Raw genomic sequence first — 17,646 nt, 5'->3', positions numbered from 1 at the left:
CCCTAACTTCATGCCTACACCCCAGTTCAACCCTAACCCTAACTTCATGCCTACATCCCAGTTCAACCCTAACCCTAGCTTCATGTTTACATCCCAGTTCAACCCTAACCCTAGCTTCATGTCTACATCCCAGTTCAACCCTAACCCTAGCTTCATGTCTACATCCCAGTTCAACCCTAACCCTAGCTTCATGTCTACATCCCAGTTCAACCCTAACCCTAGCTTCATGTCTACATCCCAGTTCAACCCTAACCCTAGCTTCATGTCTACATCCCAGTTCAACCCTAACCCTAGCTTCATGTCTACATCCCAGTTCAACCCTAACCCTAGCTTCATGTCTACATCCCAGTTCAACCCTAACCCTAGCTTCATGCCTACATCCCAGTTCAACCCTAACCCTAGTGTCATGCCTACATCCCAGTTCAACCCTAACCCTAACTTCATGCCTACACCCCAGTTCACCCTAACCCTAGCTTCATGCCTACACCCCAGTTCCCCCTAACTTCATGCCTACACCCCACTTCAACCCTAACTTAATCGTAGCTTCATGCCTACACCCCAGTTCAACCCTAACCCTAGTTTCAGCCTAATCTTGGCATAACCCTTATGTTCAACCCTGGCTCAAACCTTAACCTAACCCCTCCAAATATTGCTCCCCCACATCTGAATTCCCAATTTAAAGGTGCTACACCTAGTATTTAGCAGAATTTCTACATCGGCTACTTGACCCAATTTCCACTAGATAACACAGCCACAAAGTCAAAGCAGCTTTCCCATTTTGACAACAGATGCAGGTCTGTTGGGAGACATCAATAAGTGAATATCGCAGCCAATCACAACACTGGAGGGTTAGTAATACTGTGAAACACTATCATTGTATGTTTGTTGTTAAATATTGCCTATACATTCAAATAAAGCAGATTTCGTGAACATATTTTTGTTTGTCTTATTGTGTTAACTTTTAGCCTACTTGTTTAGGTTTCTTGTGTGGTCTCAGTTTTCTCACTCCCTAGGAATCAAAAGTGTTCTCTAATGAGAAGCAATTTCCTCCCATTGACTGAATCTAGCCTGGCAACAGTAGCCAACTGTACTGTACTACAGACAGACTAACCCAGAATGGGTTACACAGTACATCTCCCATATTCCCACACAGTTGCCCCTAGATCAAAGCAATGGATCACTTTAAACTGGTAGTCTACTCAACTATAGTGTGACTTTGGATATAACTTGACTAAACAAATACATTAGGTAAATTGCTCCTGACAAATGTAATAATAATGTATGTTGATATGACAGTTAAGGTCCTTCTGTCTCTATAAACTGACACTGAACACATACAGTATATTACATATTTCCACTCTTACAATTTGCTGTAGGGTTATGGAACAGGTCGAAAGCAAAGTATTAATTATTCCACATTGTATGTATACCATGCCAATATTCGAATGTAACGTTTACAATATATAGCTTTTCATGTGATTGACTCGGTTTATGACTGTGGGTGGGTCCAGTGCAGTGGGTAGTCAGTAGTCATTTTTAGTCAGTTAGTCCAGACTGTAGACTTTGGGGGAGGGCAAAGGAAATGGAAGTTTAAAACTCCCCCTATATCCCACTCTGCATTCCAACCCCTGTCTTTCTCTAAATTTGAGACAGAGTGTGGGAGAAGACGAAGAGTAGAGGGGGAGGAGATTGGCATCTGTGAGAAAAGCCCGATTGCAGCAGAAGAGAGAGGGCTACTGAGGGTTACAGAACCAGCCACTTGGCCACAGGAACTGAAATTTGCAATCTAAGGTAAGTCACAATATCAAGGCTTTGAACTTGACTTAACAGTCTTGATAAATCTTTGGTTATAGTGATATCTATTGTGTTTTTGCCTTGATTTAACAGTAACACAAATATACTATATACCAACATCATTATGTGTGTTTCGAAATAGATACTTTTAAGAATCAGTGAAAGTATATAATTGAATATAATTGTTATTCTCAATCTAGAGTGTAATGTTATCAGAGTCAATGTACTTTGTTTTCACGCAACAGTTCCCTTTCAGTCACTCACTCGGCGTAACATACTATGGGGAGTCAACGTCAATGACCGATCATATTCCCTTGATGAAAACTGAAATCACGCCCAACAAGCCAATGGATGCTGAGCCTGCCTTCAGAAGCATTCCTGGTTATAATACCAGGCTCGCATTCATTTCCTCAATTCTTCACTCTTCAGCTCACCTAAAGGGAGAAAGGGTCACACAATTTATAAACTTTTCAAGCACACAAAGATTACAATTTTCGGCTCCAACTTAGGTGTCTGTTATTGGGGAGAGAGTACTGGTACCCCTAAATGTTATGAGTTTTTTGTGTTGGTATCGGGTTTTGTGTTTGATAAAAGCTAACTTCTTTCTGTTCTTTCTGGTCTGCTTGTGTAGCAGGTGCTTCCTTGCTTGACTAAGATGGCCAGTGGTAAGAGTAGGTTCAAAAAGGCTAACCAGCTGAGTTTTAACCTCCGACCGTACCCTAGGGCATACTCACAAGTGTTGTCCTGTTTGCCTGGGGTGGAAACACGCTCAGTATGACGGGTCTTCCGTTGTCTGAGGCCGAGTGAGAGCAGCAGCGGTGGTAGGAGTTCATTCCGGTTTCTCTGGCAGTGTTCAGAGTCTAGATTCCTGGGGTGCTATACTATCCCTGGTTGGCTCAAGGGCAGCTCTGGGGCAACCTAAAGCCCCAGCTTTGGATTTGGTGGTGGAGAGTGAACCATTGGTGGTTAATGCGCCTTTGATGGCGATGTGTCGTCGGGTGGCAGATCACCTGGAGACGGATTGGGTGTCTTCTCCCCCGTAGCTGAGTTCCTCCAGGTTTGGGAGAAGGTATTTACCTCCTGTCCCTTCAGCGTGGTGAAGTGTCACTTACCCCTGTATAAAGAGTTTAGCCGATGAGCTAAAGGCGACCTGGGATTCCCCTCATTCAGCCAGGCTGGTGCTACCAGGTTATGGCGAGTTCGTGATTGTAGAGGGTATGGAGAAGGCAGGGCATGTTTGCAGTCTGATGGATGGAAAGCTGGTGAGTAACTGAGCTCCAGATGCTAACAACGGGGCCAATCGTAGCACGGTGCTGCCGAATAAACCGTGCCGGCAGGTCAGCTGGACAAAGTGTACCAGGGTGAGGGGTGTGGCGGCCCGGTCATTGAATGTGGTCACAATGCTGCAGATGTATCATATCGATTTGCTGCAGGAGCTGAATAAGACTGTGGAGGCAGGGACGCCAGTTTCAGAGCTTCTCAACAAAATCCGTACAACGGCTGATTTTGTGCTGTGTCTGTCCCACTGTACTATCCTAGTTGGAGGGAAAGTATGGTAGCAGCGGTGGTGGCTCAGCGCCACCTCTGGTTGACATTGTCCTGAATTCCTGAGAGGGACAGGCGTATGTATTTTGATGAGCCAGTTTCACCAAAAGTTTTTTAAGCTTGGCTATGAAGTCCTAACAGGCCCATTTCAGGGAGAAACAGAAAGAGGACGCAGCTCTACGGGTCTTTTTCCCATGAAGATCCTTCACCGGGGCAACTCGGCAGTTCCCGAGGCGTGAAGGGAAGGGTCTTGGCCAGAGCCGGGAGGCCCAGGGCCAGGGGGCGGCTTCGAGGTTCGTTTTTGATCGTCTTGGTGCTTCTGGGCAGTGGCGGACGACTTGGCACAGATGCCATGCTGGGTCAAAGGAGAGCAGGGTGAAAGAAGAAGACCTCACAAACCTAGCTGGAGGAGACATGTTCTTGGGGCCCTCCTCCCCAAGCATTTACGGTGGCAACAGTGCTCCCAAGTGGCTTGGTCAATGGGGGAAAGTTACTGGTTGCCAAAGTCCCTGAACCCGGTGTGGGCCGTGTATCAGAACGGCAGTACCATGAAAGCACATTGTTTCTACCCAAGATTCCTCGGTGTTCAGGGGTATGGAGAGTGTGGTATCGTCCAGTTGTGGGCATTCCCCACATTCAGACGCACGGTTGTGGTGGATATGAAAACAAGCATGACAACAACAACAAAAAATATCCCAGTCCTTCAGGAGATAATGTTTAGGAGACTGGCAGTGTGATCTGTCCAGTGGCGGGCATGCACAGTTTAACTGGTTAATGAGGACGGTGACGAGGGGGTACTGTCTGCAGTTCGCTGTGCATCCTCCTCCTGTGCATCATTATGTCAATGGTCCCCGAGGTCCTAGCGTCTATCTTGAGAGAGATTTCCTCTCTCCTTCAAAAGCAGGCTGTTCGGGTGGCCCCTATGTCTGAAGTACAGAGCGGTTGGTACAGCCGGTACTTCTTAGTTCCCAAGAGAGAGGGAACGTTATGTCCTATCCTGGACTTCTGTGTTTTAAACAAGCACCTCAAGGTTTGCAAGTTCAAAATGCTCACACTCCACCGGCTATTGTTGTCCGTGCGTCCCATCGATTGGTTCAAATCTGTAGATCTGAAGGATGCATATTTTCATGTGGCTAAACATCCTCTTCACAGAAAGTTTCTGAGGTTTCATTTCGAGGGTGTGGCCTATGAGTTTCTGGTCCTGCCTTTCGGGCTCTCGCCATCACCCGCACCTTTTCTGTGGTGGTGGAGCCGGCTTTGGCACCGTTGTGGTGCCAGGGATAGGAGTATTGGCCTATCTGGGTGATTGGCTGGTCGTAGCGGTGTCGAGGGAACAGGAGGAGCTCCACAAGTTGGTTTCTCATATTCAGTCTCTGGGGTTCATAGTGAATCACAAGAAAAGTTGTTTGATGCCGGCTCAGCGCATTCAGTTTCTGGGTCTCGTTCTGGACTCGGTTCTGAATCATGCGTTTTTGTCCCAACAGAGGAGGGTCGCATACCGGCTCTGTCTGGCAAGGTTTCAGCTAGGGCACTCTGTGCCTTTTCGCTTGTGCCTGCGGTTATTGGGTCTGATGGCCTCTGTGATAGCTGTGGTGTCTCTGGGACTTCTGTTGATGCGTGTGTTTCAGTGCTGGGTGGTTGCTATGCGTCTGGACGCATCTCGCCACGGCCATCGGTTGCTCAAGGTATCCTCGTGGTGCCTAAGGGACCCGTGACTGCTGTTGCAGGGGATTCTCATGGGCCACCTAGTGTTCAGCAGGGTGATCACGACAGAGGCATCCTTACTGGGATGGGGAGCGCTGTGTGTGGGCTACTCGGAAAGGGGGATTTGGTCAACAGTGCAAAGAGCGCAGCACATCAATTATCTAGAGCTACTGACTGTTTTGCTAGCGCTGAGGCGTTTCCTTTCGATGTTGGAAGGCCAGAATGTGATGGCAAGGTCCAACAACAGGACGGTGGTGGCGTACATCAACAGGCATAGGGGGACACGTTCTCTCTCACTCCTACACATGGCCTGTTATCTGCTTGTATGGAGCAGTGTGCATTTCCTGTCGCTCAGGGCGACGTATCTTCCTGGATCACTCAACGTGGGTGATAGAGAATCATCGTACCATCTAAACCGCTGTGAAATATCTTTTTCATAAGCACAAATATTGTATTTTCAGCTGTTTGAAGCTGGTGTATAAAACCACAAAAAAAGACGCAAAAACTAAACTTATGAACTGGAAGCATAGAAATAGCGCACATGGAACAGATCTACCGCTTCTTAAACATGCTTTCAATGAGAATGACAGATCCATAACACAGATGTGAATTTGGTTAGGTCTCCCAAAAAGTTACATATTGCAGCTTTAAGTGTGTGTTTTTGAACAGTAAGTTGCATTTCATGTCGGCAGGTAGCCTAGTGGTTGAGCGTTGGACTAGCAACCGGAAAGGTTGCCAGATCAAATCCCTGAGCTGACAAGGTAAAAATCTGTCATTCTGCCCCTGAACAAGGCAGTTAACCCAATGTCAACAACAGTGGGAGACATTGAGACAGCTGCTGTACATTTTTATGTGGATGACACTGTTCTCTATTCAAGCGGCAGTAATTAGACTTTGGTTTAAAAACAAACTCAAATGGCTTTTAACATCATTCAACAGAATCTGTACAATTTGAAGCTTGTTCCGATTTGCTCTAACACAAAATACATGGTATATTACTACCTTGGAAAGGAAGTCTATAGAGCAAGTAAAGACAAATATCTAGGAGTTTGGGTGGATCAGAAGCTGAGCTTCACTAATCATGTTGAGGACTTGGTAAAGAAGATCAAGTTGAGAATAGTGTTTTCTCCAGGCTTGTTTTTCTTTGGAGGTCAGAAAAGAGCTGCTACGGTGTACATTCCTGTCTGTCTTGGACTACCATGATGTCATTTATATGCAGACCTCGAGCACTACCCTGAAGGCACTTGATTCTGTGTATCATGCAGCTCTTAGGTTTATTACCGACCAAAAGCATCTGACACGCCACTGTGATCTCTATAGTGCTGTCAGCTGGTCTTCACTGATTCTATGTAGGCTTAAACATTGGTATGCTATGATCAATAAGGCCATTTTTGGAAAACTGTCACTTTATCTCTGTTCTTCTTTGATAAGGTCAGAAAATAAATACCAGTTAAATTCTCACTCTTACTTACTTCTAACGGTCCCTAAAATCAGAATGGATCATTGCAAAAACTGTTTTAAGCTACTCAGCTCGGTGGTCTTGGAATTCTCTCCAGACCAGCTTGAAACTCCAGGATCTTGTTTCCTTGGAGGAGTTTAAAGGTTTGCTTGACTCACATGTTACTGAGGAATGTGATTGTCATTAGGACTTGGTGAAGGTGGTACATTTGATTGATTAGTTCATCTATGGCGCTTGTATGTTTCTGTAACTGAAATGTATTTGTGTCTACCTAAAACAAACAAAAAAATGATGGTGTGCCTATGTCTGTAAGATGTTACAGTTTGTTTCCCCCTGCTGCTGCCTTGGTTGGACCAGGTCTCTCTTGAAAAATAGATTTAATCTCAGTGAGACTGACCTGGATAAAGAAAGGTAGAGAGAGGGTTTATAACATGTGCGGCCCGTCCGTGGTGGTCCTTTATTAGTGGACGACGGGTCGCAGCCATAACAGTCATTTCAGTTATACTGTATGAGGAGTTATTATACACCAGTCTATTATATTGATGTATGCCTTTGCATACTATTTGGGTTAAGATAGCACTTTAGCGTGCCTTTCCAGTGTATTAGGCCTATTAATACAGTTTACATGTATTAGTTAGTCAAGCCTAACATGGCGCTGGCGCATGTTACTTGGGTAATTGTGTTGTGTCCCACCCTTTCCGATGTCTTTATGGGATTCAGTGAGATTCCATCCATTCAGCTATTAGTACCGGTAATGGTATAGTCATTCATGTGTTATTGCCAGCTAGTGGTGCTTTAGTTTAAGCCTTTTATGTGTAATAACCTGTTACAGTGATGTCATATAGTTTATATTGTCATGCAATGTGTAACGGCTTTCCTCCTCCTCTTCATACGAAAAGGAGGAGTGGTGATTCGACCAAGACGCAGCGTTGTAACTTGACATTATATTTATTAAACAAAACCAAAACTAACAGGAAGAACACTTGAATAGATACAAAACAACAAACGACGTAGACTGACCTGAACGTAAGAACTTACATGAAACAGGAAGAATGCACGAACAGGGAAAAAACAGACTACACAAAAACCGAACGAACAAACAAACCGAAAACAGCCCCATGTGGCTAACATACAGACACTGACACAGGAGACAACCACCCACAACAAACAGTGTGAAAACACCTACCTTAATATGACTCTCAATCAGAGGAAATGAAAACCACCTGCCTCTAATTGAGAGCCATATCAGGTCACCCATTAAACCAACATAGAAACAGAAAACATAGACTGCCCACCCAAACTCACGTCCTGACCAACTAACACATACAAAAACTAATAGAAAACAGGTCAAGAACGTGACACAATGTCATTGTATAATAGCTGTATATCATTCCTGATATTGATGGCACTTTTGTTATCTGCTTCCTCCTATAGGAAAACCACACACGCACACATCCACATCCACACACGCCTTCACACCCAAGTGTGCCTTGTGTCAAGCCGTAGCTCTGTACATGCTGTGCTGCCTTCATACGGTGCTGTTATATACTGTCTATCTTCAAGTAAACTGCAAGTCAACTATTCACTGTGTCTTCCCATCAGTGCATCCTGACCGAGGCCCGGATGCAAGCACACCCATTCCAAACCAGCAACCTAAGAATAATACACCTTTATCCCTCCACTACATTGTGGTCCGTTCAAGCCGGGTAAAAGTGTTTACTCCCAGATCAAGATGCAGCGAGTTACCGGTGAAGCCTGGACCTGGTCTGATCATCCACGGCGCCACGCCTAACCTTGTCCTAGTTGTAGTAGCACAGCACAGTATGCACAGTATGCACAGTATGCACAGTATGCACAATATTCACATGGGAAAGAAGACGACCTTCAGCCTCTTATTGAGGGAGCTGCCAAGACAACACTCCTCACTCCACCCAGTCCCTTCCTCTCCAACCAGGCCAGATGGGACACAACTCCAGATGAGTGGGAGACCTTCAGAGAGTAGAGGTCTGTCCCAGACTCCCATCTGAGCCACGAGGACAGAAGTATAGTCTCACTCAGCTACGTGAGCAACAAGAAGAGAGCTCATACCCCAGTCCATAGCTACACTCTCTCTCACTCAGCCAGCCTCTACAGAGCACTCATCCTGAGGCATCTCTGCAGCAGAGAGAGTTCTGCCGACCACCACGGCCCGCATCAGATCCTGCTGAGCATGCGTAGCCATCACCCAATGAAGATGATAAGGCTTGTGATGGACAGTATGACAACTGTGAGTTGACTGACCCTCCACCGTGGCCTCCAGCATGTGATGAGTCACTACTGCCGCGTCATCAGAGTGACACTCCAAGCCTACAGTGCAGCTACCAAGAGCCTCCTCCAGCAGCAGCTGAGTTCTCTCAGTCCCGGCACTCACCACACCTGTCTGAAAGCTATTCCTCCACTAGTGGTCCAGCTAAGAGATATACTGTACTTACCTAAAAGCTCCCAGACACTTCCAGTGTGGAGAACCAGCCCGCTGACGGTGCCAGGGTGTATCTACCTGTCCCTGCCACTGGTTCTCATGTTGCCCTCAGCATGGCTATCCATCCTGTTCCTGACAAGGTGTTCCAGTCTGCCCCCGCTGGGGACTCGTCAGCCAACAGTAGCCTGCAGCCAGCCGCTGTTCCAGAGTTGCCACCCTCTCCAGCTACAGAGCATCAGTCAGCAGTCAGCCATCGTGGAGCTCCAGACCACCTACCCGGAGCCCAGACCAGCTACCACAGATGGGTCCCAGCCTGCCCCTTCCCCCAGGGTTCCTGCTGATTACTACAACGCTAACCCGTTCTTCCCTCAGGTTCCAGTCTGCCACAGAGTATGGGGCTGAGCCTACCCCTGTTAGGTCAGACTCAGCGCCTTCCACTCAGGAGGGGCAGCATTCTCTACCTACCCTGGCAGCCCAGCTAGACCTGAGCCTGAAGGTACAAGCTGGCCCTGTCTTCAGGTCACCACCTCCTGCAACAGAGAGCCATCGTGTTGTAGCCACAGGGCCACAGACCGCCGTTGATGCAGATCATCAGCCAGCACCTCCTTCTCTGCCACCAGCCACAGCCCAGGGATCCTTAGCCCCTGTCTCAGTGTCTCTTCCACCAGCTGTAGCCCAGGGGCCACTACCTGGCTCTAAGCTAAGAGTCATCCCTATTCCAGTTAGGGGGGCTTCAGAAGCCAACAACAAGCCCCCACCTGCTCCTGATGAGGAGCCCAGCTCATCTCCAGCCACGGTCCCTCCAAAGTTGCTAGGACTACAGTACTACAGTAAGTCTTACAGGTCCTCTTACAGATTGTATATCACCATAGTATGTTATACCGAGTGACCAACTGAAAGGGAACGTACAGTTCTGAATATAACTACTGTTCCCTAAAGGAGGGAATGAGGTATAACATATTTTGACCCCGTGCCGTCAGGGGGTTTGGGCTTGCTGAAGAGCGGTACTGAATTGAGGAAATAAATGCGAGCGTCTGTATTATAGCCAGGAAGGTGGGGCTTCCGAGGGCAGTCTCGGCATCAATTGGCCCATTGAAAGGGATTTCAGTTTTCTTCATGTGAATATGATTGGTCGTTGACTCCCCATAGTATTTTTTGCCTCATTCCCTCCTTCGGGGAACAGTAGTTATATTCATAACTGTACATTCCCTCTCCTAATATGTTAATTCCTCAGGTTTGCTCCTCTTCGTACTAGGTAAGTACTACATAAACAGTACAGTTTACCTCAGCAGTGGAAAAAGCCTAATGCCAACCAGATAAAGAATGTGACGAGACACATACATTTAAGAATAGTCATTACCAAACTAATGGAAACGGATGTCTCTCTCAGTATTTCACGCAGGAGAACATGTATGTGCTGTATTTGAATTTAGAAAGGAAAAGAACAGTACACACACACAGTCTGCTCTATTCTGGAACTGAATGTCTGAATTTAGTCCTCCATTGGCATTCATCCCATAAACAGGCGCTGTCAGAATGGGCCAGCTTGAATGGGCCAGCTTGAATGGGCCAGCTTGAATGGGCCAGCTTGAATGGGCCAGCTTAAATGGGCCAGCTAGAGGAGACTGCGAAATGAACTCCTCTCGAGAAATACTCTTATTCCAGCCATTTGTTGTTGGAAAGAGATGCATATTAGATTATTACAGTATGGGGATGGGATATAATCTTGTCCTGCATTGCTTCTAGACATCTGTATATATGTGCACAGGCTCACAGGAAAGAGATACATCTACATACAGCTGAAGTCGGGTGTTGACATACACTTAGGTTGGAGTCATTAAAACTCATTTTTCAACCACTCCACAAATTTCTTGTTAACAAACTATAGGTTTGGCAAGTCGGTTAGGACATCTACTTGGTGCATGACTCAAGTAATTTTTCCAACAATTGTTTACAGACAGATTACTTCACTTATAACTCACTGTATCACAATTCCAGTGGGTCAGAAGTTTACATGCACTAAGTTGACTGTACCTTTAAAAAAAACGTTGTCATGGCTTCAGAAGCTTATGATAGGCTAATTGACATCATTTTAATCATTTGGAGCTGTACCTGTGGATGTATTTCAAGGCCTACCTTCAAACTCAGTGCCTCTTTGCTTGACATCACGGGAAAATCAAACGAAATCAGCCAAGACCTCAGAAAAAAAATTGTAGACCTCCACAAGTCTGGTTCATCCTTGGGAGCAATTTCCAAACACCTGAAGGTACCACGTTCATCTGTACAAACAATAATACGCAAGTATAAACAGCATGGGACCACGCAGCCGTCATATCCCTCAGGAAGGAGACGCGTTCTGTCTCCTAGAGATGAACGTACTTTGGTGCGAAAAGTGCAAAACAATCCCAGAACAACAGCAAAGGACCTTGTGAAGATGCTGGAGGAAACAGGTACTAAAGTATCTACATCCACAGTAAAATGAGGCCTATATCGACATAACCTGAATGGCCGCTCAGCAAGGAACAAGCCACTGCTCCAAAACCGCCATAAAAAGCCAGACTACGGTTTGTAACTGCACATGGGGACAAAGATCGTACTTTTTGGAGAAATGTCCTCTGGTCTGATGAAACAAAAATAGAAGTGTTTGGCCATAATGACCATCGTTATGTTTGGAGGAAAAAGGGGGAGACTTGCAAGCCGAAGAACACCATCCCAACCGTGAAGCACGGGGGTGGCAACATCATGTTGTGGGGGTGCTTTGCTGCAGGAGGGACTGGTGCACTTCACAAAATAGATGGCATTATGAGGACGGAAAATTATGTGGATGTATTGAAGCAACATCTCAAGACGTCAGTCAGGAAGTTAAAGCTTGGTCGCAAATGGGTCTTCCAAATGGACAATGACCCCAAGCATACGCCCAAAGTTGTGGCAAAATGGCTTAATTACAACAAAGTCAAGTTATTGGAGTGGCCATCACAAAGCCCTGACCTCAAGCCTATAGAAAATTTATGGGCAGAACTAAAAAAGTGTGTGCGAGCAAGGAGGCCTACAAACCTGACTCAGTTACACCAGCTCTGTCAGGAGGAATGGGCCATGGGAAGCTTGTGGAAGGCTACCCGAAATGTTTGATCAAAGTTAAACAATTTAAAGGCAATGCTACCAAATACTAATTGAATGTATGTAAACTTCTGACCCACTGGGAATGTGATGAAAGAAATAAAAGCTGAAATAAATAATTCTCTCTACTATTATTATGACATTTCACATTCTTCAAATAAAGTGGTGATCCTAACTGACCTAAGACAATGAATTTTTACTCTGATTAAATGTCAGGAAAAACTGAGTTTAAATATATTTGGCTAAGGTGTATGTCAACTCCCGACTTCAACTGTACATGTTTCTAGTCTGATTGAAATTATATTAGTAATAACAGTAGCAGCAGACAGGGGTTTCAGACAAGTGACAGAACATGTATTTACAGCATGTTGGAGCTCTGCTATGTTGCTATGTTCTTCAAAGGCAGTTCAGGCTCTCTAGATTCCCTTGACTTATTCCCCTGACTAAGATGCCTGTGGTGGGTTGATAGATAGGCAGAGAGAGATAGTCACTGCAGGCATGTGTTGAGGAGCATGATGAAAGTGAACATGTTTCCTCCTGAGAGAGCGAGAGAGAGAGAGAGAAAGAGAGAGAGCAGTGTTTCAGGCCACTGTCTCAAGACTCTGTCTATGTCCAGGACCACTGGGTGTGGCCTCAGTGGAAACTCCCAGCAGCAGCCATCATGGTTCTCCTGCTCATGTCTGTGACTGTGCTGCATCTGCTCACTCTGGCCATGCTGTTCATCGCTACCATGGAGAAGGTGAGACACTCTCCACTGTTAGCCAATCTCAACAACTAACAAAGTTAGTGTGAGAGAAGTAGAACAATTATTGTTATCAATCAATAATAACAAACCTCCTGGCATTGACAACTTAGATAGAAAGCTACTGAGGATGGTAGCTTACTCTATGGCCACTCCTATCTGTCATATCTTTAATCAGAGTCTAGAGGGAGTCTCGGGGGCTCCCGAGTGGTGCAGCGGTTTAAGGCACTGCATCTCAGTGCTAGAGGCGTCACTACAGACCCTGGTTCGAATCCAGGCTGTATCACAACCGGACGTGATTGGGAGTCCCATAGGGCGGCGCACAATTGGCCCAGTGTCGTCCGGGTTTAGCCGGTGTAGGCCGTCATTAAAAATAATAAGAAGAAATTATCCTCAGGCCTGGAGGGAAGCCAAAGGAATTCTGCTACCCAAGAGTGGTAAAACAGCCTTTACTGGTTCTAACAGCAGACGTTTCAGCCTGCTGCCAGCTCTTAGCAAACTGTTGGAAAAATTGTGTTTGCCCAAATACAATGCTATTTCTCTGACACACACACTTACACCACCAGTCATGCCACCAGGGGTCTTTCACAGTTCCCAAATCCAGAACAAATCAAGAAAGTGTACAGAATTATATAGAGACATTATTGCTCATATTGCTTAAATGAACAGCAACCCTTTTTTTAAACAGATAAAGCAACACATCACAATGCCTCGTATTTGACCTAGTTATGTTGTGTGTATGTATTGATATGTAGGCAATGTGTGCCATTTTTACATTTATGTAGTTCTGTCTTTGAGCTGTTCTTGTCTATTCATGTTCTATAATATGTCATGTTTCATGTTTTGTGTGAACCCCAGGAAGAGTAGCTGCTGCTTTCGCAACAGCTAATGGGGATCCTAATAAAATACCAAAATACCAAAATACCAAATCCGACTCTGCAGCACTCCCTTTCCTGGCATATGTTGCTGATATGAGTATCAAAGGCTGAAGAGAGCAACCACAACAATGTTGAATATCAACATACGGATATGGTGCTTAAGATAAACCTACCGTGACCTTATATAATATGCAGGAATTTGATTTATGGATATCCAATCACATCGAAAGCTCTGAAGGAACCCAACAGTGGGACGTAGCCTACCCATTTTTATGATATGGGCAGATTGCCATGCACAGAACCTGCCTGCTGAACTAAACCTTTCTTGTATTGTGTGTCTCTCTCTAGTCCTGGTGGGTCTGGACCGATGCTGAGATCACAGATCTCTGGTATAACTGCGTTCATGACAACGTAACGGGAAACTGGCTGTGTGCTGCCTCTAATGAAAATGGTAAATAAAATAGGAAGTTTTATCCAGTCTACATGTGATCTTTAGGATCTACTCTACATGTGAATGAGGATGTCACTTTATATAACCGCGTCCCATCATTATTCGGTGTAATTATGCCTTTGAATGATCATGAGCATGATGTTTGTATTTTGTGTTTCCAATATAGTCTTCATATTCAATGTGTCTGTGTGTCGGTCCCAATGACATGGAGTCTTATGGCTCTCATCTTGTTCCTCCAGACTGGTTGCAGGTTGTCCAAGCCCTGATGGTCCTCTCTGTGGTCTCCTCCTCTATCTCCTTCCTGGTCTTCCTGGGTCAGCTCTTCACCATGTCTAAAGTCGGGCTCTTCTATTTCACAGGCCTTTGTCAGGTCTTCGCAGGTACTGTACTGGACCAGAACTTAACAGTTTATGGCAGCCAGTTACTTTGTGTGTGTACTTACTGTATATTATTTTAGAGGGTTTGTCATTAACCTAGATAAGTTGCTTCCTCATTCTCTGTTAATTGTGGTTATTGATTCACACACGTTTATTCTCTGAAAAAAATGTACCCTCCCTGTCCCCTATCTGCTTTGCTCCTCCAGGTTTCACATCATTTGCTGCCTCGCTCATCTTCACGTTCCACCGTAAGGAGATCCTGGAGGACTCTAGAGACCTGAGCATGGGTCACTTTGGCTACTGCTTCATCCTGGCATGGTCCTGTGTACCCCTCCTGCTCTTCAGTGGAGTTCTATATGTCCACCTGCGCAAGAGGCAGTGAGCCAAGACAGACGTGAGGGCGATAAGCAGCATCATTCAGTATTACTTGGTACTGTTATCCTGTTATCACTCGACTGTGGTGAACAACAACAGAGACACAATGTGCGATGAAAGAGAGTTACATACACTACATGACCAAAAGTATATGGACACCTGCTCATTGAACATCTCATTCCAAAATCGTGGGCATTAATATGGAGTTGGTCCCCCCTTTGCTGCTATAACAGCCTCCACTCTTCTGGGAAGGCTTTCCACTAGATGTTGGAACATTGGTGTGGGGACTTGCTTCCATTCAGCGACAAGAGCATTAGTGAGGTCGTGCACTGATGTTGGGCGATTATGCCTGGCTCACAGTCAGCGCTCCAATTCATCGCAAAGGAGTTTGATGGGGTTGAGGTCAGGGCTCTGTGCAGGCCAGTCAAGTTCTTCCACACCGATCTCGACAAACCATTTCTGTATGGACCTCGCTTTGTGCACGGGGGCATTGTCATGCTGAAACAGGAAAGAGCCTTCCCCAAACTGTAGCCACAAAGTTGGAAGAACAGAATCGTTTAGAAAGTTATTGTATGCTGTTGTGTTAAGATTTCCCTTCACTGGATCTAAGGGGCCCGAACCATGAAAAACAGCCCCAGACCATTATTCCCCCTCCACCAAACTTTACAGTTGGCACTATGTATTCGGACAGGTAGTGTTCTCCTGGCATACACCAAACCCAGATTAGTCCGTCTGACTGCCAAATGGTGAAGAGTGATTCATCACTCCAGAGAAGGCGTTTCCACTGCTCCAGAGTCCAATGGTGGAAAGCTTCACACCACTCCAGCCGACGCTTGGCATTGCGCATGATGATTTTAGGCTTGTGTGCGACTGCTCCTCCAGGGAAACCCATTTCATGAAGCTCCAGACTAACAGTTATTGTGCTGACATTGCTTCCAGAAGCAGTTTGGAACTCAGTAGTGAGTGTTGCAACTGAGGATAGACAATTTTGATGCGCTGCAACCCTCAGCACTCGGTGGTCCCGTTCTGTCAGCTGGTGTGGCCTACCACTTTGCGGCTGAGCCAATGTTGCTCCTAGACGTTCCACTTCACAATAACAGCACTTACAGTTGACTAAAGTAGTGCACTATATTGAGGTTAGGATATGATTTGGGATGCATCCTAGGTCAGTGTTTACCTGATCACTCATCATTTACATAGCAGTGCAGTGCAGAAATTTGACACATTGACTTGTTGGAAAGTTAGCATCTTGTGACCGTGCCGCAAGTGCTGTCATTAAGACCATTCTTCTGCCAATGTTTGTCTATGGAGATTGCATGGCTGTGTGCTACATTTTATACACCTGTCAGCAACGGGTGTGGCTGAAATAGCCATATCCACTCATTTGAAAGGGTGTCCACATACTTTTGTATATATAGTGTATGTATTGTGTGCATACTATTACTGTATCTGTGAAACACACTTTTTTTCATTTAATCTATCAATTGTGTCACTTCATTTTATCGAACGTTTTTTGACCGTAGGCAATATTGCTGCAGCTTGGTTTAATTCTGTCGTTTCTGTGATGAAGTATTTGACTGCATAAAATGTTCCTCATGATCAGCAAGAAAAAACGGCAGAGGGGCTCTTGTGTGTTTAATTCCACTGTGAAAGCTTCTTTATATTCCTACCACATGCCCATTGTGAAGAACTCCAGTATGCTGTACTATAATAATAATGTAGAGTGTGCCATTATGTTCTTTGAGCTTCAGAGACACTCCTGTGAAGGGGCATTCATAGGTAGCTACCACACTTACGCCACAACATTACTATCTTACTCTAAAAAAAACTTTATGGTCAAATAACATCATTAGCTGACAAAATGATTGTTCCACTTTGTAGAAACCCGTATCTCATGACATTATTTCTGAGCACGGACGGTGGAAATTTGATGAAAGTCAATAGAAGGTGTGGGAAGAGAGGACTGCCCCCAGCGAGGCTTCCCCAGGCAGTCAGTAGGAGTCTGACTCCAGTCCTGCTCCTGTGGCTAGCAGACCTGCCCGTCTGGCTGGACCGGTCTCAGAAGTCAGCTATAAAGTGAATGAAAAGGTTTTCTTTCATCACCACATAATAGATAACACAAGGGAAGAAATATTATATACACTCTCTGAAGGGAGACACCTATAAACTGCTTTATTTTTGGAAGATAGCCATACAGAATCCACAAGTTGGAACACAAGTTGACATGAGGATTTGAAAGTTGTCAGCTGTGCACTTCAGGGTAAGAAGTGACGATTATCTTGAGGAAACAGGGTAGTGACCCGATCGTGGCTGCGAGAGACTGAAAGGATGTAACGAAGGTCGTCTGGAGAAGGAGAAGAGGACCAAGGTGCAGCGTGGTAAGTGTCCATAATCCTTTTAATAAATACGAAACACTTGAACAAAACAACAAAACGACAAATGAACAGTTCTGCAAGGTGCCAACACACAAAACAGAAAACAACCACCCACAACTAACAGTGGGAAAACAGGCTACCTAAGTATGGTTCTCAATCAGAGACAACGATTGACTGCTGCCTCTGATTGGGAACCATACCAGGCCAAACACATGGAAATACAACACACAGAACAAAACATAGAATGCCCACCCCAACTCACGCCCTGACCAAGCAAAATAGAGACATAAAAAGGAACTCTAAGGTCAGGGCGTGACAAAGGATCTGTCAGCAGAGCAGAACGCTTGGAGCAGAGAGAGAGAGGCAACGTG

At 45.4% G+C, this 17,646-nt stretch overlaps 1 protein-coding gene across 2 annotated transcripts; it reads left to right on the top strand.

The window, feature by feature from the left end:
- Positions 1–1,664: 1,664 nt before the first annotated feature.
- On the top strand, positions 1,665–16,487 carry emp3a (epithelial membrane protein 3a). 2 transcript variants are annotated; one of them, XM_055868173.1, is made up of 5 exons: positions 1,665–1,791; positions 12,694–12,816; positions 14,046–14,148; positions 14,388–14,528; positions 14,732–16,487. In XM_055868173.1, exons 2-5 carry the CDS (start codon positions 12,739–12,741, stop codon positions 14,905–14,907), a joined length of 498 nt encoding a protein of 165 aa, XP_055724148.1. In that variant the 5' UTR covers positions 1,665–1,791; positions 12,694–12,738; the 3' UTR covers positions 14,908–16,487. The 2 variants fall into 2 exon arrangements, with proteins under 2 accessions (XP_055724148.1, XP_055724149.1); XM_055868174.1 differs by lacking the exon at positions 1,665–1,791 and having other exon boundaries at positions 7,240–12,816.
- The last annotated feature ends 1,159 nt before the right edge of the window (positions 16,488–17,646 follow it).

The sequence above is a fragment of the Salvelinus fontinalis genome, chromosome 18, assembly GCF_029448725.1.
Source record: "Salvelinus fontinalis isolate EN_2023a chromosome 18, ASM2944872v1, whole genome shotgun sequence".
In the NCBI taxonomy this organism is placed as follows: Eukaryota; Metazoa; Chordata; class Actinopteri; order Salmoniformes; family Salmonidae; genus Salvelinus; species Salvelinus fontinalis.
Note: the sequence above shows the minus strand (reverse complement) of the source record. Positions and strands in the feature narration are given on the sequence as shown.

Coding starts and splice junctions, on each gene's coding strand:
- emp3a (XM_055868173.1), top strand. CDS start 12,739: ATGGTTCTCCTGCTCATGTCTGTGACTGTGCTGCATCTGCTCACTCTG. Junction 14,149..14,387: donor TGCTGCCTCTAATGAAAATG/GTAAATAAAATA, acceptor TTGTTCCTCCAG/ACTGGTTGCAGGTTGTCCAA. Junction 14,529..14,731: donor CCTTTGTCAGGTCTTCGCAG/GTACTGTACTGG, acceptor TTGCTCCTCCAG/GTTTCACATCATTTGCTGCC.